This window comes from Culex pipiens, chromosome 2, assembly GCF_016801865.2.
Source record: "Culex pipiens pallens isolate TS chromosome 2, TS_CPP_V2, whole genome shotgun sequence".
NCBI lineage: Eukaryota > Metazoa > Arthropoda > Insecta > Diptera > Culicidae > Culex > Culex pipiens.
In genome coordinates, this window is record NC_068938.1 from 14939829 (window position 1) to 14961840 (window position 22012).

The 22012-nt window shown below is 35.9% G+C and overlaps 1 protein-coding gene across 3 annotated transcripts in view; it reads left to right on the plus strand.

The window, feature by feature from the left end:
• Positions 1–22012, plus strand: part of LOC120420517 (transient receptor potential-gamma protein) — a 236388-nt gene that overhangs the window by 198622 nt on the left and 15754 nt on the right. For all 3 annotated transcript variants that reach the window (XM_039583580.2, XM_039583582.2, XM_039583579.2), the window contains 4 exons: positions 2185–2374; positions 2435–2617; positions 18916–19027; positions 19268–19390. In XM_039583580.2, coding sequence (XP_039439514.1) covers positions 2185–2374; positions 2435–2617; positions 18916–19027; positions 19268–19390 — 608 coding nt within the window. The remainder of the gene's footprint in view (positions 1–2184; positions 2375–2434; positions 2618–18915; positions 19028–19267; positions 19391–22012) is intronic.

A 22012-nucleotide genomic window follows, 5' to 3' on the forward strand; every position in this document is an offset into this window, starting at 1 on the left:
TTGCCTGTCATCCTTGTTTGTTTTGAATATTTTTCAAAAAGTCAGCTGAAAACTTAAGGCAACCATTGACACAGCCAAAAATTTGTTCTGCGGCTGTCATGCGGCCATTCTCCTGCGGTCATATCAGAGCGCGTTAACTCTAATTATTGACGCCCGCGATAATATTTTTTTGAACAATGTATTAATAATTTCGAGAAAAATTAGAATCCTGCGCTCCAATTAATCACCGCAGAAAGATATCGTCGCAATGGAAAAGTATAGATGAGAGAGTAGAGTAGGCTTAGCAAAAATCAAACTGAAGTTGTCTGTCAATTTAAGAAAATCGTGATAATGCGCTCTGTACAGGTAATTTTAGTAAAATTCCTAAATTCAACAATTTTTCAAAAGTATTTTTTTTAGAAATGGCGACGGCAGCCACGACTTCTTCCGGAATGGCCGGAAAGACGACGTTGGCTGGACAATCCGCGTGTGGACGAAGCAGCTGTTGAAGTAACGGAGTTGTCGGTGCGGAAATTCGACGGCTACCCCGGGACCTACTGTGGGCAGCGTGCTGTCTGTACTATGCCGTTTCCAAGTCCTGTGTAGAGTCAAGTGTCGAGGATGTCGGAACCCGCATCGGGTCAATGGCAGGAAGGTTAGTTGGATGGCATAAATATTTTTTTTAAGAAGTTCTTTAAAACATCTCAATTTTTCCAGGTCCGCCCTCACATTCCAGAGCTGCAGAACCTAGAGATCAACAAAGCAACAGCCAGCGAGGCATTCTCCATAGTCACGACCACCGTACTGGCGCCCTAATCCACCAGCGATGCAAACCCGGTATTTGGTTCCGGCCCGGGAGGTGGCCAAAGTTTACGACAAGCTTACATACAAAAAAAAATACAAATTGAATGTAATATGAACTGTAAGAGAACAATTTTTAAACAAAATAGAAGAAAAAACTAACTAAAGTTTATTACTTATGAACCGCGTGCGTGGATAATTTTATTATAAAGAATTCATATGTTTCATCTTGAGCTGAGTTTCGAGCATCTCGCTTATAAAATTTGTAATGGCCTTGAGAATGATTTTTTTGGCTCGCATTTTTAATTTTTCAAAATTCTCTGGCTGGCTGAAGATTACGAAGAATTCAACTACCTACACCAAAGAACTTAACAGAAAGCTTTTAAGCTATTATCTATAGATTAATTTTGTGACTTATAGAGCCAATGATTCCTGAACCGACCCAGTTGAAGATCGCAAAAGATGGATTTTCTCCAGCAGCTATTACGTTGTGAAGGACAAGGACATCGAGCGGATCAACCGCATGTGACCCATTTAGAGGCACCATGTCAAACCACACAAATTCGAATTAATAGAATATTAATAAAAGCAAGTAGTTTAATTTAAAATAATATTTATAATTTCCGTAAAAATCACTTGCTGCCTGCAATAAACCCACTCAAAAAGCAAAATGATACATTTGAGCTGAAAATTTTAATGTGTGCTGACAGCCACAGAACGCGAAAATCAACAAGATTGCTACGATGAATTCAAAAAACTATTGCGCTCGTATCTTTGAGACCCATACAAGAAAATCACCAAAACTGATATTTTCTCAATACGCGCAATAATAAGTTTAATAAACTCAACCCCCGGTGGTTGGTCACTTTTTCGTTTGACACTTTTTTAGTTTGTACCCAGTTGGTTGGTCAAAGTCAAATTAAAAAGTGACGAACTGTCACTTTTTACACGGCGCTCACACACACTATCAAAACAAACGTTTGGTAGTGTGTGTGAACTCCGTGTAAAAAGGGTGTCAAACTAAAAAGTGACCCCGTTCGTTTGACAACTGTTGGTGCCAAACCATCGGGGTTTAAGTGTAATATAATAAGCAAATATGAGAAGATTTTGTTTCACATTTTCTGTAAATTTCAAATAAATCAAGAAAATCTTATCCAATCAAACCGCCATTATCGCCATCTATTCAATTGAAAAAGTTTTCTCATTTTGCATGTCTCCTCTTCCGGTTGGTTGGGGCATCTTTTCTTTTGTTTCCTTTAAATCCCCTGCAAACGTCCGGTCCCTGTCGGACCTTGGAATCCCCCATGGATGTGACAACATCGGTGGCTTTTATGATGGACTTGTTACATTTTCCCTCACTCTTTCTATTTTTCTTCTTTGTTTTCTGCACAACAAAAAATCCAGGTGCGGCTGCGACGACTGTGTCACGTCCCGGCAGGAGGACTCCCTGCGGCACTCGCGGTCCCGTATCAATGCATATCGCGCCCTGGCCAGCCCCTCGCTGGTGGCCTTATCTTCCAAGGATCCGATCCTGACGGCGTTCGAGCTGAGCTGGGAGCTGCGGCGGTTGAGCTTCCTCGAGCACGAGTTCAAGGTGAAGAAATGATGATTAATTCCTGCCATGAATATTATTAACATTTTAATAACTTTTCAGAACGAATACCAGGAACTGCGGCGACAGTGTCAGGACTTTGCGACGGCCCTGCTGGACCACACGCGGTCATCGCACGAGCTCGAGGTGCTGCTGAACCACGATCCCACCGGGCCGGCCTTCGAGCACGGTGACCGCATGCATCTTAACCGGTTGAAGCTGGCCGTCAAGCTGAGACAGAAGAAGGTAATATAATAAAATTAAAAAATTAAAGAAACATGTTTAGGGTTTCTATCATAGATTTAACGAATAAAAAACATCATTTTCTGTATTTAGATACTAATTTTGTTTTTTTTAAGAAGGAAGGAGAAAAAAGAGAAATAGTGAAAAGTTAATTTCACATTAACGGCTTGACACAGGTACAAATTTGGGCAACACCCCAAAGTTTCATCTTTTTCTTATAAATGGTGAAATACCTAAATTTTCAAACTGCGGTATCTCGAGAATCAAAAATTGTACAAAGTTAAGCAAGGTTTCGATTGACGCAGTTCAGTTTTAGATTTTTAAAAAAATCAGTGTTGGTTGCGCAAATGTCAACATATTGCGTAATAAGAACTTAGAGCAACATAAGTTTTTACCTCACCATCGTGTTTTTGTTTTCATTTTAGATCACGAGAAAAAAATTTTGAACGTTGGAGTTTAATAATTACTTTAAAATACGGAATTTTAATTCTTTGTAGTTTTGAAATAGTTTTACCACAACAAATATGCTTTTCAGAGTGATTACTTTTTTCAAACACAAATGGGAAATTTTTAATGCGTCACTTTTCACATATTTTTATATCTGAGAAAATAGATGTCACAAAATATAACGAAGAAGGTAACAAAAAATACAAATATAAATACAATTTTGAGGGCTGGTCAACGCAATGATTTACATTTTTTTTTTTAATTTACCGTTTTCAAGTTAAAGCTTCTTTTAGGTATATATTTTCGATTTCTTTACGTTTTTTTTTTATTTTAAAAATATTGTTCAAAAAAATCACTAATGAAAAAAGTATTTTTGAAAAGATGAGAAAATTTCACACAATTTAATACAAATAAGTATATCTAAATGTTACCTAATAAGCCAGTAATTTTTATCAGTCGATGTCTCGGAAACTGTTGGTCCAATTTGTAATGTTTATCTTTTCAATATAAACAATCTAAAAATTTTAAAATTAAGCTTTACTTTTGAAAAGGTTAGAAAATTTTACAAAAGTTTAATGAATTTCAGTATTCAATAGTTATAATAGACCAATAGTTTCCAAGATATCGTCAGTTGAAATTTACAGGCTAATTAGGTTACACTAATAAAAACAAATTTTCATCGATTCGAATTCTTAGTTAGGTTGTACCTCAGAAGCTAATTGTCCGATTGTTTAAGAGCGAGTTTTTCACCGATGTGAAACAGGTCGTATCGAGGTGCTCCGATTTGGATGAAACTTTCAGGGTTTGTCTATACATGAGATGCACTCATGCCAAATATGAGCCCTCTACGACTATGGGAAGTGGGGTAAAACTGGCATTGAAGTTTGAGGTCCAAAAAACATGAAAAATCTTAAAATTGCTCGCATTTCCGTAAAACTTCATCAATTCCAACTCTCTTAGATGCATTCGAATGGTCTTTTGAAGCCCTTCAAAATGTGCTATAGACATCCAAGATTGGTTTGACTTTTTCTCATAGCTTTTGCAAATTACTGTTAAAAATTGATTTTTTTAAAACCTTAATATCTTTTTGCAACAGCCTTCAACACCCATACTCCCATAGGTCAAAAGTTAGGGAATTTCATGGACTATAAGCCTACGGTATTAACTTTTTGGCCAATCGCAGTTTTTCTCATAGTTTTAGGATTTTTCGATAACAAACATATTACAACGTTATTTTTTGCCCTGTAGGCCTCCATAGCGGCACTTTTTGGTCTCAATTTTGACGTATTCGGAATCCTCAGAAAATTTTACATTAGATTGAGGTGTTGGAATTTTGAATTTGATTGAAAAAATGCCATTTAGAATCTATATATATATAAAAAATTTCGACGGTTTTGTTCGAACGCGAATCAATTCAACACGGAACGTCGGATCGAGGTGCTCTTTGTTGCGTTGGGTTCGAATAAGTCCAAGGAAGGTTCTTACGCCAAAAAGTTACAACTTTGGCCATTCTGGAACCGATTCCGGAAAATCTGCAGATTGTATGGGAAAAGTTACGTAAAATCAAATTTTGATCACAGGAGGCTGAATAAGCAAAAAAGTTAAAAACGTCAACAAACGAAAAAAAAGGCAGAACGAAGTTTGTTGGGTAAGGCTTGTTAATTATAATAATATTTACCATTTTGTCGGATTATGGGTAAAACAGGTATTCGCCTACTTGATACAGCATTTGACGTATTGAACGCAGGTGCAGCGACCTCAAATTTAAATTATTAAATTTGTCCATTTATCGATCCTCACCACAGTTCTGACCATGCGCGCTTACGCAAGCATAAATAATTTTACCCGTCGACTCGCGTTGCGCGACAAATAATTAAGCTTATGTACAGGTGTGGATCATGAGTCATCCTCACCTGAAAAGCCCTTTATTAAATTTCGCCAATTGTTAGGCAATCAAAAAAAATGGTTAAGCTTTCAATTATGAATGTGCGATGTTATTACACAGGGGAAATTGAGGGTGTGGCTTAACCAAATTCATTGGCATGTTTGTTCAATGGAGAATTCGACCTTCTCATTATTGACCAACAATTTTGAGAATGTTTTAGGAACATAATTTTGATATTCCAATAACATAATTTAAAGGTTCACGACAATGGTTCGAACCCATGACTTCCGAATTTGAGGTGTACTCACTACACCATACGGAAAGTCATGAAGAATTGCAGAGGTCTGCATAATTTAATTCATGAGGTTCATCGATGCTTCTCATCGAAACGGACCACTTTTAGTAGAACAAAATTTAGTAGAGTTTTCGGGGACTGACTATAAAAACCCCAAAATTCTTGAGGAGTTCCAGTTAGTTCCAGTCAGTTCCAGCCAGCTCAAGCCCAGTCCAGTTCCAGATCCTGAAGAAGCCCCAGACCAGCCGGACCCGCCAGCAGCCACCAGTAGCAGAGGCCCCAGTCCAGCCGGACTTAGCGGTGGAGGCCGCAGTCCGCCGGGACTTAGCCGCTGTGAAGAGTCCGCCGGGACTTAGCCGCTGTGAAGAGTCCGCCGGGACTTAGCCGCCGTGAAGAGTCCACCCGGGACTTAGGAGTTCGGGTCTGGCATGGCTCGGCGAAGAGGTCTGGAGGACAAGTCTGGCTTCAACGTAGAGAACTGGTTCGACGAAGATCTCAATGCAAAGTGATGTGATCGTGCGCGTAAAAGTTGAAAGTGTTACCGCAAAAATGTAATCTTCAAAAAGTGTAATATACAGATAAGTGAAGTTTACTGATCTGTTTTGACTCTACGAGTAAATATCACAAAAATCCTGAAAGCCTAAACCGCTCGGGCCGTTCAGGTGGTGACTAGCGGAAAGCAACGCTGTGTGTGTTTGGACACGCCATTTTGATTGGACAAAACCGAGAGTTGAAAATGTGACTATGTGTGAAAATTAATGAACAAAATGATTTCGCGAAGTAACAAACAGTTAAAATAGTGTAAAAAAAAAAAACGTTAAATTGAAGAAAATGTTATGTGAGGAGTTCTAAGATGGAAGCAAATATGCAGCAGTACGAGATGGAACCAAAACGGGCTCGACCAATGGCAGAAGCATCGAAAATTTCAAAACCGGCCAACGATGGACAACACTAGGGATTCAACAATGACGAGATCATCTGGATCAACTGGAGACGAAATTCGGCCGCATCGGACACCCAAGAAGACGACCATGGAAATCTGGCAGTTTAGGGTGAGTAAACAAAAGTTATACCGAAATTTGATGTAAATAGTTAAAAACACGCAACCAAGGAAGTTGTTGTCTTCTTATGCCAAAATTGACAAACTTACGGACCCAATCCTGCACAAATCTGATTGTAAAAACAGGCAAATTTTGTTGTAAATCACTTAGTAGACAGTACTTTAGGGGATGAATAAAACATTATATCGATAGTTCCCGTAGTTTCGAAAATACTAAAATATCTGTAACAAAAATCTTGGTGCAAAAGCTCTTGTTGATGTGCACCGTTAAAGATGGCGAATTTGGAGATGACGGATTTAATCCAGCTTATTCCAGAATTTGATGGGTCATTAGACTCACTGGAGCAATTTTTAATATTAATAAATTATTATGCTGATCAAATTCCTGAAGGCGAAGATCAGAGTAAATTTTTAAATATTGTTTTTATGAAACTAAAATTTAAAGCAGCAGCACGTATTAACCGAATTTATGCAACCACTTGGGAAGAAACCAAGGCAAATTTAATTAGAGAGTTTGGTATCAAAACTACTTTTGGTAGTATAATTGAACAAATTGAAACTCTGAAACAAGGACGGGATGAATCATTTAAATCATATGCAGGAAGAGTTCTTGACATAAAATACGAAATCATAAAAATTGATCAAAGTTACAACGAAAATTCATTTACAGGTTATTGCTTAAAAAGCCACTTTATAGTTGGAATTATAAATAATGAAATCAAAGCAATTGCCACTAATAACCGTCATATGAAGTTGGAAAATTTGCTAGAATTTTTAGAAAATGAACGAATTGACAGAGAGTCTTTAAGAACTCTCGAACAAAGGTTACTTGCTAGTACTGAAAATTCAAACCTTAATTTTGACAGAAAATTCAGAAATTTCAGGAACAACAAAAATAAAAAAATTTATCACAGAAATAATTATCAAGCTAACAAATTTTATGAATGTTATAAAACGAATACTGCAAAGAGCACTTTAAAACGAACTTATACAAATAGTCGACGCAATAAAAATCAAATTCCAAATAATTTTAAACTGCAATTTAACGAATACATTCCACCACATGAAACATTAAAAATCAATTTCAATAATGATTCAATATTTTATGCAAATATTGCTACCTTGGCAAATCCAACAAAATTTCACAAATTTATAATTGACTCCGCATCATGTAACAATTTTGTAAGATGGGATGTGGTTAGTAATATGCGTTTAACTAACATTGATTTCAACGATAGAATTTCCATTAGAGGGGTTCATGGAATAGCAGAAGATACAGTAGGATCTGTAAATATGATTTTATTGATAGGAAATTCAAAATACGAGGAAAAGTTTTACATTTTGAAGCATTTTGCTGATGTTGCAATTCTTGGAGCACATTTTCTAAAGAAATACACCTTATATATTAGTCAAAGTTTCGACAACATAGTTTTACGAACGCCTGACACAAATAATATGCAATATAATAATCATGAAATGACCAATTTATTTAGAATCAATGACATTGAAAATATAAACAAAGTAAATATGGCAGGTATTGAAGCAAATAGTTATGACAATTTTAATACAAATTATGATGAAAATAATGGAAATAATTATGATAATGACAATGGCTGCAATGGCAGAATCCAACCGTGCATTGAAGAGTATTATGACGATCAAATTGAAATTGATGATGATAACCAAGATTACCCAAAAGAGATGAATTTAGAAAATGATCGGGATTATGATGTGATTGAAAACATGAAGCATGAGAAACTTACAGGCAATGAAAGAATGAGAAAAATTTATGAATTGGTTAAAACAGACCACTTGAAAGGCGATATCAATCAAGAAATTAATAATATTTTGAATGATTTTAATGAAATATTTTATTTAGAGGGTGACGAGTTGACTTATACCAATTTAACCATGCACGATATAGAGACAACAACTGAAATTCCAATTAATAAAAGACAATATAGATTTCCTGAAGCTACCAAGAAACACGTAGAAGAACAAGTGGAAGAAATGCTAAAATTAGGGATAATACGCCCAAGTAAAAGTCCGTGGAATGCACCGGTATTATGCATCCCAAAGAAAGACTTAGACGCCGAAGGCAATAAACGCTACAGAATTGTAGTGGATTTTCGAGACCTAAATACAATTACTAAACCATTTGTGTACCCTATACCGCTTATTAGCGAAATTTTGGACAGTATTGGAGAAGCTCGATATTTCTCAACCATTGACTTGAAATCAGGATTTTATCAAATCCCAATTAACCCAAAGGATGCTGCGAAAACCGCTTTTTCAACATTTTTAGAACATTATGAATTTTTAAGAATGCCAATGGGACTGAAAAATAGTCCATCAACATTTCAAAAATTTACATTCACACTTATTTATGAAATACAACCAGTTAATGCGTTTGTATACTTGGATGATATTATTGTATTCGGTAGAACTATCGAAGAACACAATGAAAATTTATATAAAGTTTTGAATGCATTACATGAACATAATTTAAAAGTTGAACCATCAAAATGTAAAATTTTACACAAAGAAGTCAGATATTTGGGTCATATTATTAATGAAGAAGGTATTCGACCAACTAGTGAAAATATTGATACAATCAAAAACATGAAAAGGCCGCAGACGATTAAAAATGTGAGATCATTTTTGGGAACTATTAATTTTTATGGAAAATTTATTCCAAACATTGCAAATAAACGTAAGCCACTTAATGCATTATTAAAGAAAAATGTGAAATTTATTTGGACACAAGAATGTGAAAATGCTTTCGAAGAATTAAAGAACTATTTAATTTCAGAACCAGTTTTAGTTAGACCGAACTACAATGACAAATTTGTTTTGACAACTGATGCTAGCGATTATGCTATCGGAGCAGTTCTTACTAATGAGAAATCAAATGATCACCCTATCGCTTACGCAAGTCGTGCGCTTATCGGGGCAGAAAGAAATTATTTTACTATCGAGAAGGAACTACTAGCTATTGTTTGGGCAGTAGACCACTTCAAACATTTTATCTATAACCAAGATTTTATCGTTTACACAGATCATAGACCGTTGGTAGCTCTATGGCATTTGAAGGAAACTTCACCAACTTTGACAAAACTTCGTTTGAAAATCCAAGGCATTGGATGTGAAATTCGTTACAAGCAAGGAAAGGACAATGTGGTTGCAGATTTTCTCTCACGTTTAAATAATGATGAAGATCATGCAGATGATAAACAAGCATCAAAATTAGTAGCAATTACAACTCGTCAACAAGCAAAACAAAATAGACAAAATATTTCAGATAATCAAAACTCAACAAATACTCCGAACAGACAGAATTCATCTAGAAACAATACTAATTGGAATAATAATATGAATGGACTTCAACAAATTGACATAAATTTAGATAATGACGATGATAGCAACGATAAAACATTTACCTACAAGGATTTCCAAGATACAGATATCGATTTTAACGTTTTAAAATTTTCTAAAAAAATTATACCATTTGAACAAGCCGAAGCTACATTTATGATATTAAACAGTGTTACGGTACACAAAGAATTGAGTAAATACATTGACCTTCCACATGGTATTAAGGATTACACCAATGAAAATATATTTGTATTCCCGCAAAAGAAAATTTGGGGTTTAATTTTGAATGGAACATATCGTTCAGCAGTCAAGAATGAAGAATTTTTCGATGGTTTATTTGAAAGCTTTAAAGATTATCCTGATTTTGCTAAAGATGCATCAGTTATACAAATTATTTCTCATAGAATATTTAAAACAGAGTTGGAACTAAACTTATTACGATTTTTTGCAATGAAACTTTCAAAGTCATTTACACTATATGCAACAGAAAATGAACGAATTTATGTAAAGCCAGAAGACAGAGATCAAGTGCTTAAAGATTTTCACGACGCACCGTTGGGTGGTCATGTCGGAGGTAAACGAATGATTAAAAGAATGAGTCCTCTATTTACATGGGAAAATATGCGAAGAGATGTTTTGAATTATGTAAAGCAATGTGATTCTTGTCAAAAGAATAAAATATGGCCAGCAAATAAGATGCCAATGAAAATTACGACAACATCGTATGAACCTTTTGATAAAATCTATATGGATGTGGTTATGTTACCAATTTCTAATAATGGAAACAATTGTGGACTTGTGATACAAGATGATTTAACAAGATTTTTGATTGTAGCTCCCATGGAAAACCAAGAAAGTACTACTGTTGCTAGAACTTTTGTCGAAAACTTTGTTTGTAAATTTGGTGCTCCTAAAGAAGTTGTAACCGATCGAGGTACAAACTTTGTAAGCAAATTATTGCAACATACATGCAAAATATTGCACATTAAAAAGATCGTTACAAGTGCATATCATCCTCAAGCTAATTTAGTAGAGAGATCAAATAGAGAGTTGAAAGTTTATTTACGAAATTTTATTGGCAAAGATCCACAATGTTGGGATGAATTAATACCATATTTTATGTTTGAATACAACACTACAGAAAATTCATCAACTGGATATTCTCCCTATGAACTTTTGTATGGAAGAAAAGCTACAATACCAAGCACAATTTATAAAATCAATGATTCAGATTTAAATTATGACGACTATATTTGTTCAATGAAAGATATATTCAAGGATGCTCATGAAACTGCTAGAAACAACTTAATATTATCAAAAGAAAAAAGAAAGGAAATTTATGACAAAAAGACAAATGATTGGGTACCAATGTGGGGAGATAGAGTTTTGGTACAAATGGTACAAACAGGAATTGGTCAAAAGTTACAAAATAAGTGGCGAGGCCCTTACGATATCGTTAAATTTAACAGCGATCAAACGACCACTATCAAAAATGGAAACAAATTTGAAAATGTACATAATAATAGACTTAGAAAATATAATGATTAACATAACACTAAATGATAGTTCACAATGTACCCGTATTAAAATACATTTAATATTTTTTTAACAATATACATTTATCATAATTTAAAATGAAATGCTCCAATACAAGAAAAATATTTTGAAATGACAATTACAGTACAGTTAAAATAAAGTAAAAAAAATAAGCGATTTATGCAATGAATGACATAGTATCATAAACGATTAATATCAAAAGCCTACAAGGAATGAAAATATTTATTTTTAACACACGGGATTATTTATGTATATTGAACAAAAATAAAAATAATAATAAAAAAAACTTATTGAATTGATATGATTGATGAATTAGAAAAAAACGATTGTTATCAAGAGAACTAAATGAATCAAACAAATGTGTTACAAATACTGATTTTTTATATAGAAAAATAAACATGAAAAAAGAATATATGATTGATTTGATATGATAAATGAATTAATGTTGAGTTAAACAAAATATGAATGATTATTATCTAAAAAAATGCGCAAACAAGAATGTTATGAATTTGGGATGAAAGATAATTTTTATATATGATTGAATTGATGGGGTTGAAAAAAGAAACAGATTAAGAAAAATACCAGTACTGAGTTTATACATTATTTTTATTTTTTATTTTTTTAAAAACACGTGAAGCGATTATGATCAAATATAAACATAATAATGAAGCAGTGATGAAACACGTTAAAACAATTAAGAAGCTGTTGGGTTGCAATTTTGGGAATATACTTAATTGAGCTAAAATGGGTTAACAGGGTATTAGAAAAACAATGACGCAATTTTTAACAACAAATAAAAACAAATCAAACGGACTGAACAATAATGAAATTTCAGCGAAAGGCAAATGAAGATGGTGTGATTATTAAATGTTCCAAAACAACATGTATGCAAGTAAGAATGTGTGTGAGAATAATTGGACAAGGGAAGGCCACCCAGAATGAAAGTTGAATGTAAACATGTGTTTTATAATTTACTTAACAATGGATTAAGAATATATTTTCAGATTTTTATACGCTAATACGAAGGATTTACAGGAAACCATTGGAAGACGATCAAGAAGACAACAATTTCAACAAGGACGAATATGAACTACAGCTCAAGGAAAGGTAAAATTTGTGAGTATATCGTGGGGAATCTAAAAAGATCGAAAAGGACGGTAAAAGTTCCGATCTAGGGATACATAATCTGATAAAGCAACGCCAAAGGGATTAAAAAGTAGACAATTATACTCTATGGGGAGAGTTTTTATGTCGAATAAAGCTTCAAACAGTTGTAATCCATGGGGGGATTCAATATGTTAAAACATTTCAAAACATTTGCACTTTACGGGGATAGTCAAATGATAATTAAAGGGAATGGATAAATAATGCTTCAAGGGAAAATTAAGGGATAAATAATGCTTCAAGGGATTTTTAAGGGATAAAATAATGCTTCAAGGGAAGAACACCTTTAAACTGATAAAATTCAGAGGGAAAAAAACAGAACATTATCATTAGACTGAAAATTGAACTAACAAATTTTCTTGCAAATTCAACATTTTATTGCGAATTGCTCAAATAAACAAATTGACTGAATGAGTGTAACAGATTTGAAAACACTGAAAGACATACAGATTTCATAAAAAGTTGGAATAACAGAGAGGATATTTTAACATACGCAGTTTTGCAATGACAAGATAATAGGATGTATAGATCAATGAAAAACTTTATAGAGTAATTTTTTTTTATTCAAGTATAAAAATAATAGTCAATTAGAACTGATTTTTTTAAGTATAAAAAAAAATTGAACTGAAGTAAGTAAATTTGAATTTCAATTTTGCACAGAAACTAACTGATAGATTCCTGAAAATTATAAAATATTGTTCATACGAAGAAAACAAGTAAAATATTTTTGTGGGATAAACAAAATTAGAAACTGAAGTAAAATATGGCAGAGATGAGATACGAGACGACTTGAGATGATCGACGCGTTCGTATGCTGAGAAGTTCTACGCGTTCGTATGCAGAAGTTTGTGATGGCAAGATGGTGAGTGGCAAAGTCATGCGGGAGGTTGGACAGGTAACGGTGTTGATGTAGTTGTTAAAGGTCATATCAATGAGGATCAAGTCGAATTAAAACGCAATTTTAGTAACGAGACATTCACGTAAAACAAATTACTAAATCGAAATGTGGAATTAAGCGAAGTAAAGATGATTGAAATGCGAAACATCAATTATGGAACAAAAATGCAAGTTGAGATCATACTGCACGTCTGAAACTATTGAAAAGGAGAAGATCATGATAAACAAATGATAACATCATCCGATGTCATTAATTTACAAAAGCCAAAGTTGCAAATTACACGAAAAGACAATTTTGGACAAACAACATTTCCTAAACATTTGAAAAAAGAATTACATCAACCGATGTCAATAATTTGAGATTGTCAAAGATACAAAGCAACTGGAAAAGTCAATTTTGGACAAAAATACTGGATTTACGAACAATTCACAATACTCAGCAAATGAGAAGTCAATGCACTCTCAAAATTGACCACAGTCAACTCACAGTTGAGTTATGAAGCATAATTCATGATGGAAACGACAATTGCACTAATCGACGAAATTCAACACCTTAGCCTCGAAAACTGACCAATTGACCAAGTCACTGTGGAATGAATAGCCTCACGATAAAGATAATTTTTGATGGAAGACGACAACGATAACAACCAGCCGATCAACACAGTTCAACAACAACAACAAATTTTGCTTAAAAATGCAATGTTTTTTTTAGGAGAGATAATGAAAATTAATTTCAAATGCAAGTTTATTTAAATCAGTTTCAACGAAAATATTTTTACAAGAGAAGTTCAAAACAGTAATTCAAGTAATTTAACAGGACAGAAGAGCAAAAGAGTAATGAAAATAATTTTACAGTACAAAAATCAAAAGAGCAATTATAATTATAAAGCAATTTACAAGAAAGCACAAGAAGAACAAATTGTAAACCGCACGATCATTACACCCGACAATATTCTTTCCATAGATGATCATTTCTTTCAGACGATCATCTAGCTGATAAGTGTGGGGGAGATTAACCGAACCATTTTTTTAAATCAATTTTTTATAGCCAGCCATTAAAGTATCTTTTTATGATTTTTTGCAAAGTATTTTTTTATTATTAACTTTGGCAATATTATTTCAACCTACGAATAACTTTCGATAGATGTTCTTAATGCTTTTCAAGAATACAAACATCTAGCTGGTAAGTGTGGGGGAATGCAGCGACCTCAAATTTAAATTATTAAATTTGTCCATTTATCGATCCTCACCACAGTTCTGACCATGCGCGCTTACGCAAGCATAAATAATTTTACCCGTCGACTCGCGTTGCGCGACAAATAATTAAGCTTATGTACAGGTGTGGATCATGAGTCATCCTCACCTGAAAAGCCCTTTATTAAATTTCGCCAATTGTTAGGCAATCAAAAAAAATGGTTAAGCTTTCAATTATGAATGTGCGATGTTATTACACAGGGGAAATTGAGGGTGTGGCTTAACCAAATTCATTGGCATGTTTGTTCAATGGAGAATTCGACCTTCTCATTATTGACCAACAATTTTGAGAATGTTTTAGGAACATAATTTTGATATTCCAATAACATAATTTAAAGGTTCACGACAATGGTTCGAACCCATGACTTCCGAATTTGAGGTGTACTCACTACACCATACGGAAAGTCATGAAGAATTGCAGAGGTCTGCATAATTTAATTCATGAGGTTCATCGATGCTTCTCATCGAAACGGACCACTTTTAGTAGAACAAAATTTAGTAGAGTTTTCGGGGACTGACTATAAAAACCCCAAAATTCTTGAGGAGTTCCAGTTAGTTCCAGTCAGTTCCAGCCAGCTCAAGCCCAGTCCAGTTCCAGATCCTGAAGAAGCCCCAGACCAGCCGGACCCGCCAGCAGCCACCAGTAGCAGAGGCCCCAGTCCAGCCGGACTTAGCGGTGGAGGCCGCAGTCCGCCGGGACTTAGCCGCTGTGAAGAGTCCGCCGGGACTTAGCCGCTGTGAAGAGTCCGCCGGGACTTAGCCGCCGTGAAGAGTCCACCCGGGACTTAGGAGTTCGGGTCTGGCATGGCTCGGCGAAGAGGTCTGGAGGACAAGTCTGGCTTCAACGTAGAGAATTGGTTCGACGAAGATCTCAATGCAAAGTGATGTGATCGTGCGCGTAAAAGTTGAAAGTGTTACCGCAAAAATGTAATCTTCAAAAAGTGTAATATACAGATAAGTGAAGTTTACTGATCTGTTTTGACTCTACGAGTAAATATCACAAAAATCCTGAAAGCCTAAACCGCTCGGGCCGTTCACAGGGAATGAAAAATCTAACTTTTTTTTCAGAAAAGTTTTATTTAATAAGTTTCTTAATCAAATTCATAACTCAAACATCTCAATCTAATGTAAAATTTCCTGAGGATTCCGAATATGTCAAAATTGAGAACAAAAAGTGCCGCTATGGAGGCCTACAGAGCAAAAACTAACGTTGTAAATTGTTTTTATCGAAAAATCCTAAAACTATGAGATAAACTGCGATTGGCCAAAAAGTTAATACCGTAGGCTTATAGTCCATGAAATTCCCTAACTTTTTACGTATGGGAGTATGGGTGTTGGAGGCTGTTGCAAAAAGATATTAAGGTTTTAAAAAAAATCAATTTTGCAATATTTGCATAATTTGCAAAAGCTATGAGAAAAAGTCAAACCAATCTTGGATGTCTATATCACATTTTGAAGGGCTTCAAAAGACCATTCGAATCTATCTAAGAGAGTTGGAATTGATGAAGTTTTACGGAAATGCGAGCAATTTTAAGATTTTTCATGTTTTTTGGACCTCAAACTTCAATGCCCGTTTTACCCCACTTCCCATAGTCGTAGAGGGCTCATATTTGGCATGAGTGCATCTCATGTATAGACAAACAAACCCTGAAAGTTTCATCCAAATCGGAGCACCTCGATACGACCTCTAGAACAAACCGAGCAGAATCTACAAATACTGCCTCTTAATATTATTTTCGCAATTTCGTCATGAAACTACTTACTTTTCCTGTCATTCTCGAACGAAGAAACAGCCTACTTTTCTCTACCAAAAACAATAAAATCGAATAAAAACACTTTTCAAAACAAATGCTGTAAAGTTCTACTTGCTTTCAAAACAAGTGCTGACAAGTTCAACTTTTCAGCATCTATTTTCAGTGCTGAAAATAGATGCTGAAAAGTTGAACTTGTCAGCACTTGTTTTGAAAACTAATACTTTTCAACATTGTTTTGATTGAAATGGTGGATTGACTAAATACATGGACATTTGATTCACAATTCCATTCAATGAGCATATTTCGGATTTGCAAAAAAAAAAATGGATGGAACTTGCAAAACTTGATTTTTCCAGCACTCGTCGTATTTATACAACTCGGTGAACCTCGTTGGATAAATGTACGACTCGTGCTGCAGAAATCTTCTTTTTGCAAATTGTTGCATAAACTACTATTTTCCATTGGTTTTTTTTTCTTTTGAGAAGTATTTTTTAAATGCGAAAAAACGAAAATAAATAGAAAATTTTTACCAAAAAGAAGCTATAACTAGCAAACAGTACATTGGAACAAAAATATTTTACAGTACTTTTCGATTACAAGTTTGATTTTTTTGTCCAGGTTATCGATATTTTTCAAAAAACATGATTTTTTCAAAAACTCATATCTCCTGAATCAGATTTGTATTATCACGCAATATGGCTCAAGAAATGTCTCTTTTAGTTCCTAAAATCATTTTAAAGAATTAAGCAAAAATACCTACTTTGAGAACATAACTTTTTGTGATTTTTATAAGTCATAATGATTTAATTAGGCCGTTGCAAATATTTTACGAGGTTTATACCCCTCGACTCTGACCAAACCAAATTTAAAAGTTCAAAAATTATAATCATCTGTCCAGTTGTTTTGCATTCATAAGTTTCCAAAATTTCTAAGTACCGACGAAAATTTTATTTTTGCGAGAAAAACAAGTTTCCATAAAAGTTCAAAATATTTTTAAACGAGCCCAAACATGTGAAATGTGATTATCAATGCAGAATAGGGCATTTTAGATTGTTTTCAGTTGATTAGTATGTTTTTTGCCCCTTGATTTGTTGGACCAATTTTGGAGGGGGAGGCTACAAAAACTTTGAATTTTTTTTGCAACGGCCTTATTGGACGAAAAAAAAAGACCAGAATCAGACAATATCGTAAAAAATATTACATAACTTGTGTTACACTTGCATAGGTTATTGTCTCCTTCAACTTTAAAAACACGCTTTAAGTTGGCCTAAAAAGTTGTCTATAGAAACGATAAGAATAATTAATATAAATTACTGTTTGTCTATTTCCTAGAAACATTATTTTGAATGAAATTTATCCAATTCATGGGGCTTGGTTGAAGATGCTGAAAATGTCACAAATTTTCAAATTGAATTGTTCGATCAACAGAAACTAATCCAATCTTCTTAATCATTTCATCACCTTTCGCAAAGTGACAATCTAACGCTCTTAAAACCTCTCTCTACGCGGAGAGCAATTCAAACTCCATTAAAACTTTTCACTCTCACACCCCGCTTTGGCTAATTGCTTTCCACCTCATTTTTTTTGCGCCAAAAACTCAACTTCTTCCAAAACAAAAAACGTTACTTAATCCACCAGAAGGTGGTTGCTGCCTTCCTCCTAAAAGCCTTGCAACCACACACTACGAAAGTTTTGGCTAACGCTTACTTAGTAAAGACACTATACATCTGAGTGCTGCCATCTATGATAAATTTATTGAACGATTTGAAAGCACTGCAGTGTTTGTGTGCGTGCACTGAGCGGAAAGTTCCGACAGCCTTTCGCCGGAGCTTTCAAATTATGTAAAAAATGACCCTTTTTATTATCAACCAAAACAGTTTTTCGAACATAACTTTTAATGTACTGCACCAAACCGGATGAAATTTAAAAAAGACTTAAAGAACCTGAAGATGAATCCAAAAACAAAGATCCGGACAAAATCGGTCGAGCCAGTTCCGAGAAAAGTGAGTGAGAAAAAATAATTCTACGTCCATCCACACGCACAGACATTTGCTCAGAATTTGATTCTGAGCCGATATGTATACGTAAAGGTATATCTTGGAGGCTTATTTAAAAAGTTCAATTTCTGAGTGATTTTATAGCCTTGCCTCAGTGAGGTGAGGAAGGCAAAACCTTAAACAGCCAACCTCAACTTTAAGACGAAAATTGCTTTTTCGCAAAGAGTTTGTCTGGCGATGAAAACGAGTTTTTTTTGCACACTCTTTTAGCAAAAGTCGCCAACGCCACCATCATCGGCGACGACAAATTGGTGACAGGGCAAATAAAACCAATTGAAAGAAGTGATTTTATTACCCCGCCCACACTAAGTCCAGAGACACTTGAAAAAACTTGTTTAAGTTTATGTTATTCTAATAGAAAATGGACAAAATAAAGTTTGTTCTAAAACGATTGTTTTGCTGTTGTCATGTGAATTGCACTGAAATTAAGGGTAAAATTTTATAATAATGTGAATAAACAATTTTTACCGTGTACCTTATCACCAACCAGTGCAGCCATTTGGTAATGTTCACCTTTTTTCTTCATTCTTGATTTTTTTTTCTCTCCCTCAAACAGTTTGTATCCCATCCCAACGTGCAGCAACTGCTGGCCAGTATCTGGTACGAGGGACTCCCGGGCTTCCGGCGGAAAAACATGGCCCTGCAAGCGCTGGAAATAGTGCGAATAGGTAAGGAATGGCAACACTGCTGCTGCTGGGTAATAAAAAGAAATTGTAATTTTCGCCTAAATTAGAGTGCATTGCTGAAGGGGGGGTTAGGTCGAGAAAAGAGTAGCAAGAGTTATGGTTCCCACGGGTCGTGGGAAAAAACCGAACCAATCTTGGACCAACCAAAAGTAAAGGAAAATGTTTTTCCACGTTTTTTTTTTCTAACTCTTTTTTCTCCAACTCTCAATCTCTACTTCGCAGGTATCCTTTTCCCGGTGTTTTCGTTTTCGTACATCCTCGCGCCACACTCGCCGATCGGGCAGACGATGAGGAAACCTTTTATCAAATTTATTTGCCACAGTGCGTCGTATTTTACCTTTTTATGTGAGTATTTGGGGAAGAAAGGGGGGGAGGGAAGATCTTTATCATGCATTTTATTTTGAACGTAGACTACTCTCATTGGGGATTTTGTTGTTAGTAAAAATAGAAAAGCAATTTACTTTTATAATTATTTTTTGTTCTTCTTTCGATGTTTGGATCTAGCATGTTTTTATAATAACAATATAAAGTGAAATAAATAGCTGCTAAACAACTTAATTAAATTAAATAAGGAAAATTATTATTATCAGTAACCAGAATCAGAAACACTAGGCAATATTATTTTGATAATCGTATTCAAACCACTTGAAATACAATATAAAAATGATCTATTTTCTTTAAAATTCTATAAACTTGTACACTAGCTAAAACCATGAAGACATCAGTCATTAAAGATGATTAAAGTTTTAATTCCCAAGAAGATCAACAATGACATTATTTTTTTTTTTGTTCAACTAAAACATTCCTAAGGGCTTTCATATGACAAAAGAAGCCATTTTGCAAAATTAATTTACCCATACAAGTGTCCACATTACTTTGGAAGCTATCCATGTGCAATTATTCAAAAATTTGAATAAAAAAAACATGGCCATAGTAAAGCGTCCAATTTTCCGGGGTAACACTAATCACGGGAAACGGGACATTTTCTAACAATTTCCCGGGAAATTTGAAATTCATTGAAAATTGTTATGATCTTGGTTCTGATAAATATTTTGCCGCAAAATTGTATAGGAAAGCGACTTTAATGGTTAAAATTTTTGAAAAGTTTAAAAGGTGAGTTAACTATAACTAAGAAAATGTTGATAATTCAATTCAATTCAATTCAGTTTTATTAAGTAAATAATCAATTCACAATTTGCTTTGCAATTAAACCTAATAGAGATTTGGAGGTCCTTTCAGCTATGTGTTGATAAATTTGTCTTTCGACACAATTGGTTATTCTAAAGGCTAATCACAAGTAGGAAAAAGTTCAAGAAAAAAAAAAACCTACACAATTGCTATAGAAAGGGGATAGTTAGAGGAAAACTTAAAGCTAGATCACAGAATGATTTTGTCTGTTGACGCCGAAGAGCAGCGCTGCACGAGGCAGCTTATCCGTTGTATACGTATTTGATCATGAGCTCTCCCAGAGCCATGAACTGTTCTGCCTTGTTCCGGCAGGCACGAAAACGAGTTAACATTTCCCCCGCGAGGGCGAAAAACTCTGGCAGAGTGAATAGATCATCTCCGGACACAGCTGCTTGTTCCGGAACTGTACCGCTCGCCGCGGTCACGCTTGCGTAGGAACCTCCCCAGCCGGGAGGAATCGCTGGAGTAATCCGATCTGCCGCGCCTTGTCCAGCTACAGGAACGGTTGTGCTTAATCTTGGAGGCGGCCGAGTCGCTGGAAGCTTCTTTTTCTTCTTGGCCTGCTCCTCGAGATATGCTTTACGCGCGGCACAGCCACGGAAGTTCGCTGTATGGTTGCCCTCGCAGTTCGCGCACTTGACACGCGACCGGTGCTGCTGAGCGTCGCTTTCACTCAGCCTCGCTTTCTGGGGAAGTTTGCACTTCTCCGTGAAATGCATTTCACCGCATTTAACGCAGCGCGGCGGGAGGTTGCAATTTCTTGAGCCGTGGCCGAATTTTTGGCAACGGTGGCATTGGGCTGCGTCTGTCGAATTCTTTGAGAAATACCTCCAAGTCACCCAGAAACCGTCCAACGTTTTTTTCCGTCGGAGATCCTGGAGCTTGACGGTACCACGATCGAAGTAGAGTAGGTACAGCACGTGAGTACCCGTGACCGTAGTCGTTCTTGAGAGCACCTTGATGTCCCGAGGGTGAACGTTTACGTCAGCAAGGTGCCCAGCCAGGTCCTCCACTGGCCGGTCCGTGTACCCTTGCAAGACTATTTTAACCGGCACCGTTTCAGCCGGATCGAATGTGAAGTATTTCACGTTGTGTGTTTTGAGGACCATCAACACTTTATCGTAATTCGCTCTTAACAACGTGATCACTTGCACATTCTTCTTACCGATCTTCAAACAGTAGGTTTGACCCTCCAGTAGCTCGTCCACATGATCGGCTAGTGTGTCGACGACAAATATCGGCGGAGGTCTTCTTTCCTTCGCCGTAGTTTTGCTGGCTTCTGCTTTCTTCGACCCGCGTGCAGGGTCGTCGTCGTCGTCACTACTGCTGGTGCTGCAGTCGTCTTCATTGTCCTCATCATCACCACTCAGCGGCTCGAACTCGTTGCGTGTAGGGACGGGGGTGACGGAGGGGACGCCGGAGGCCTGCCGGCCTGCCTTAGCTGTCTTCACACGTAGCTGGTACGGGCTGCGGTAGTGTGGATGCAGCTTTGTTTTGTCAATGCCTTCCAACGCTGTCGCCGCGGTGGAAGGCTTGATTTGACTATTGGCCGGATTGTTTTTAGTAATCCGGCCAGGAGACGGGTTCCGCGAGGTCCCCGGTGCTGCACTCGAGTTGCCATGCCTAGCGCCACGCTTGGGCATCTCCGGGCGGCAATTTCGCGATTAAACACTTCACCCGCGGCGTGAAAAAGTCGAAAATTTAACGGAGCACTAAAATTGTGTTGAGGCTGGCTCCAACGTAGGTAGCCCGATGAAAATGTTGATAAACAGCATTATT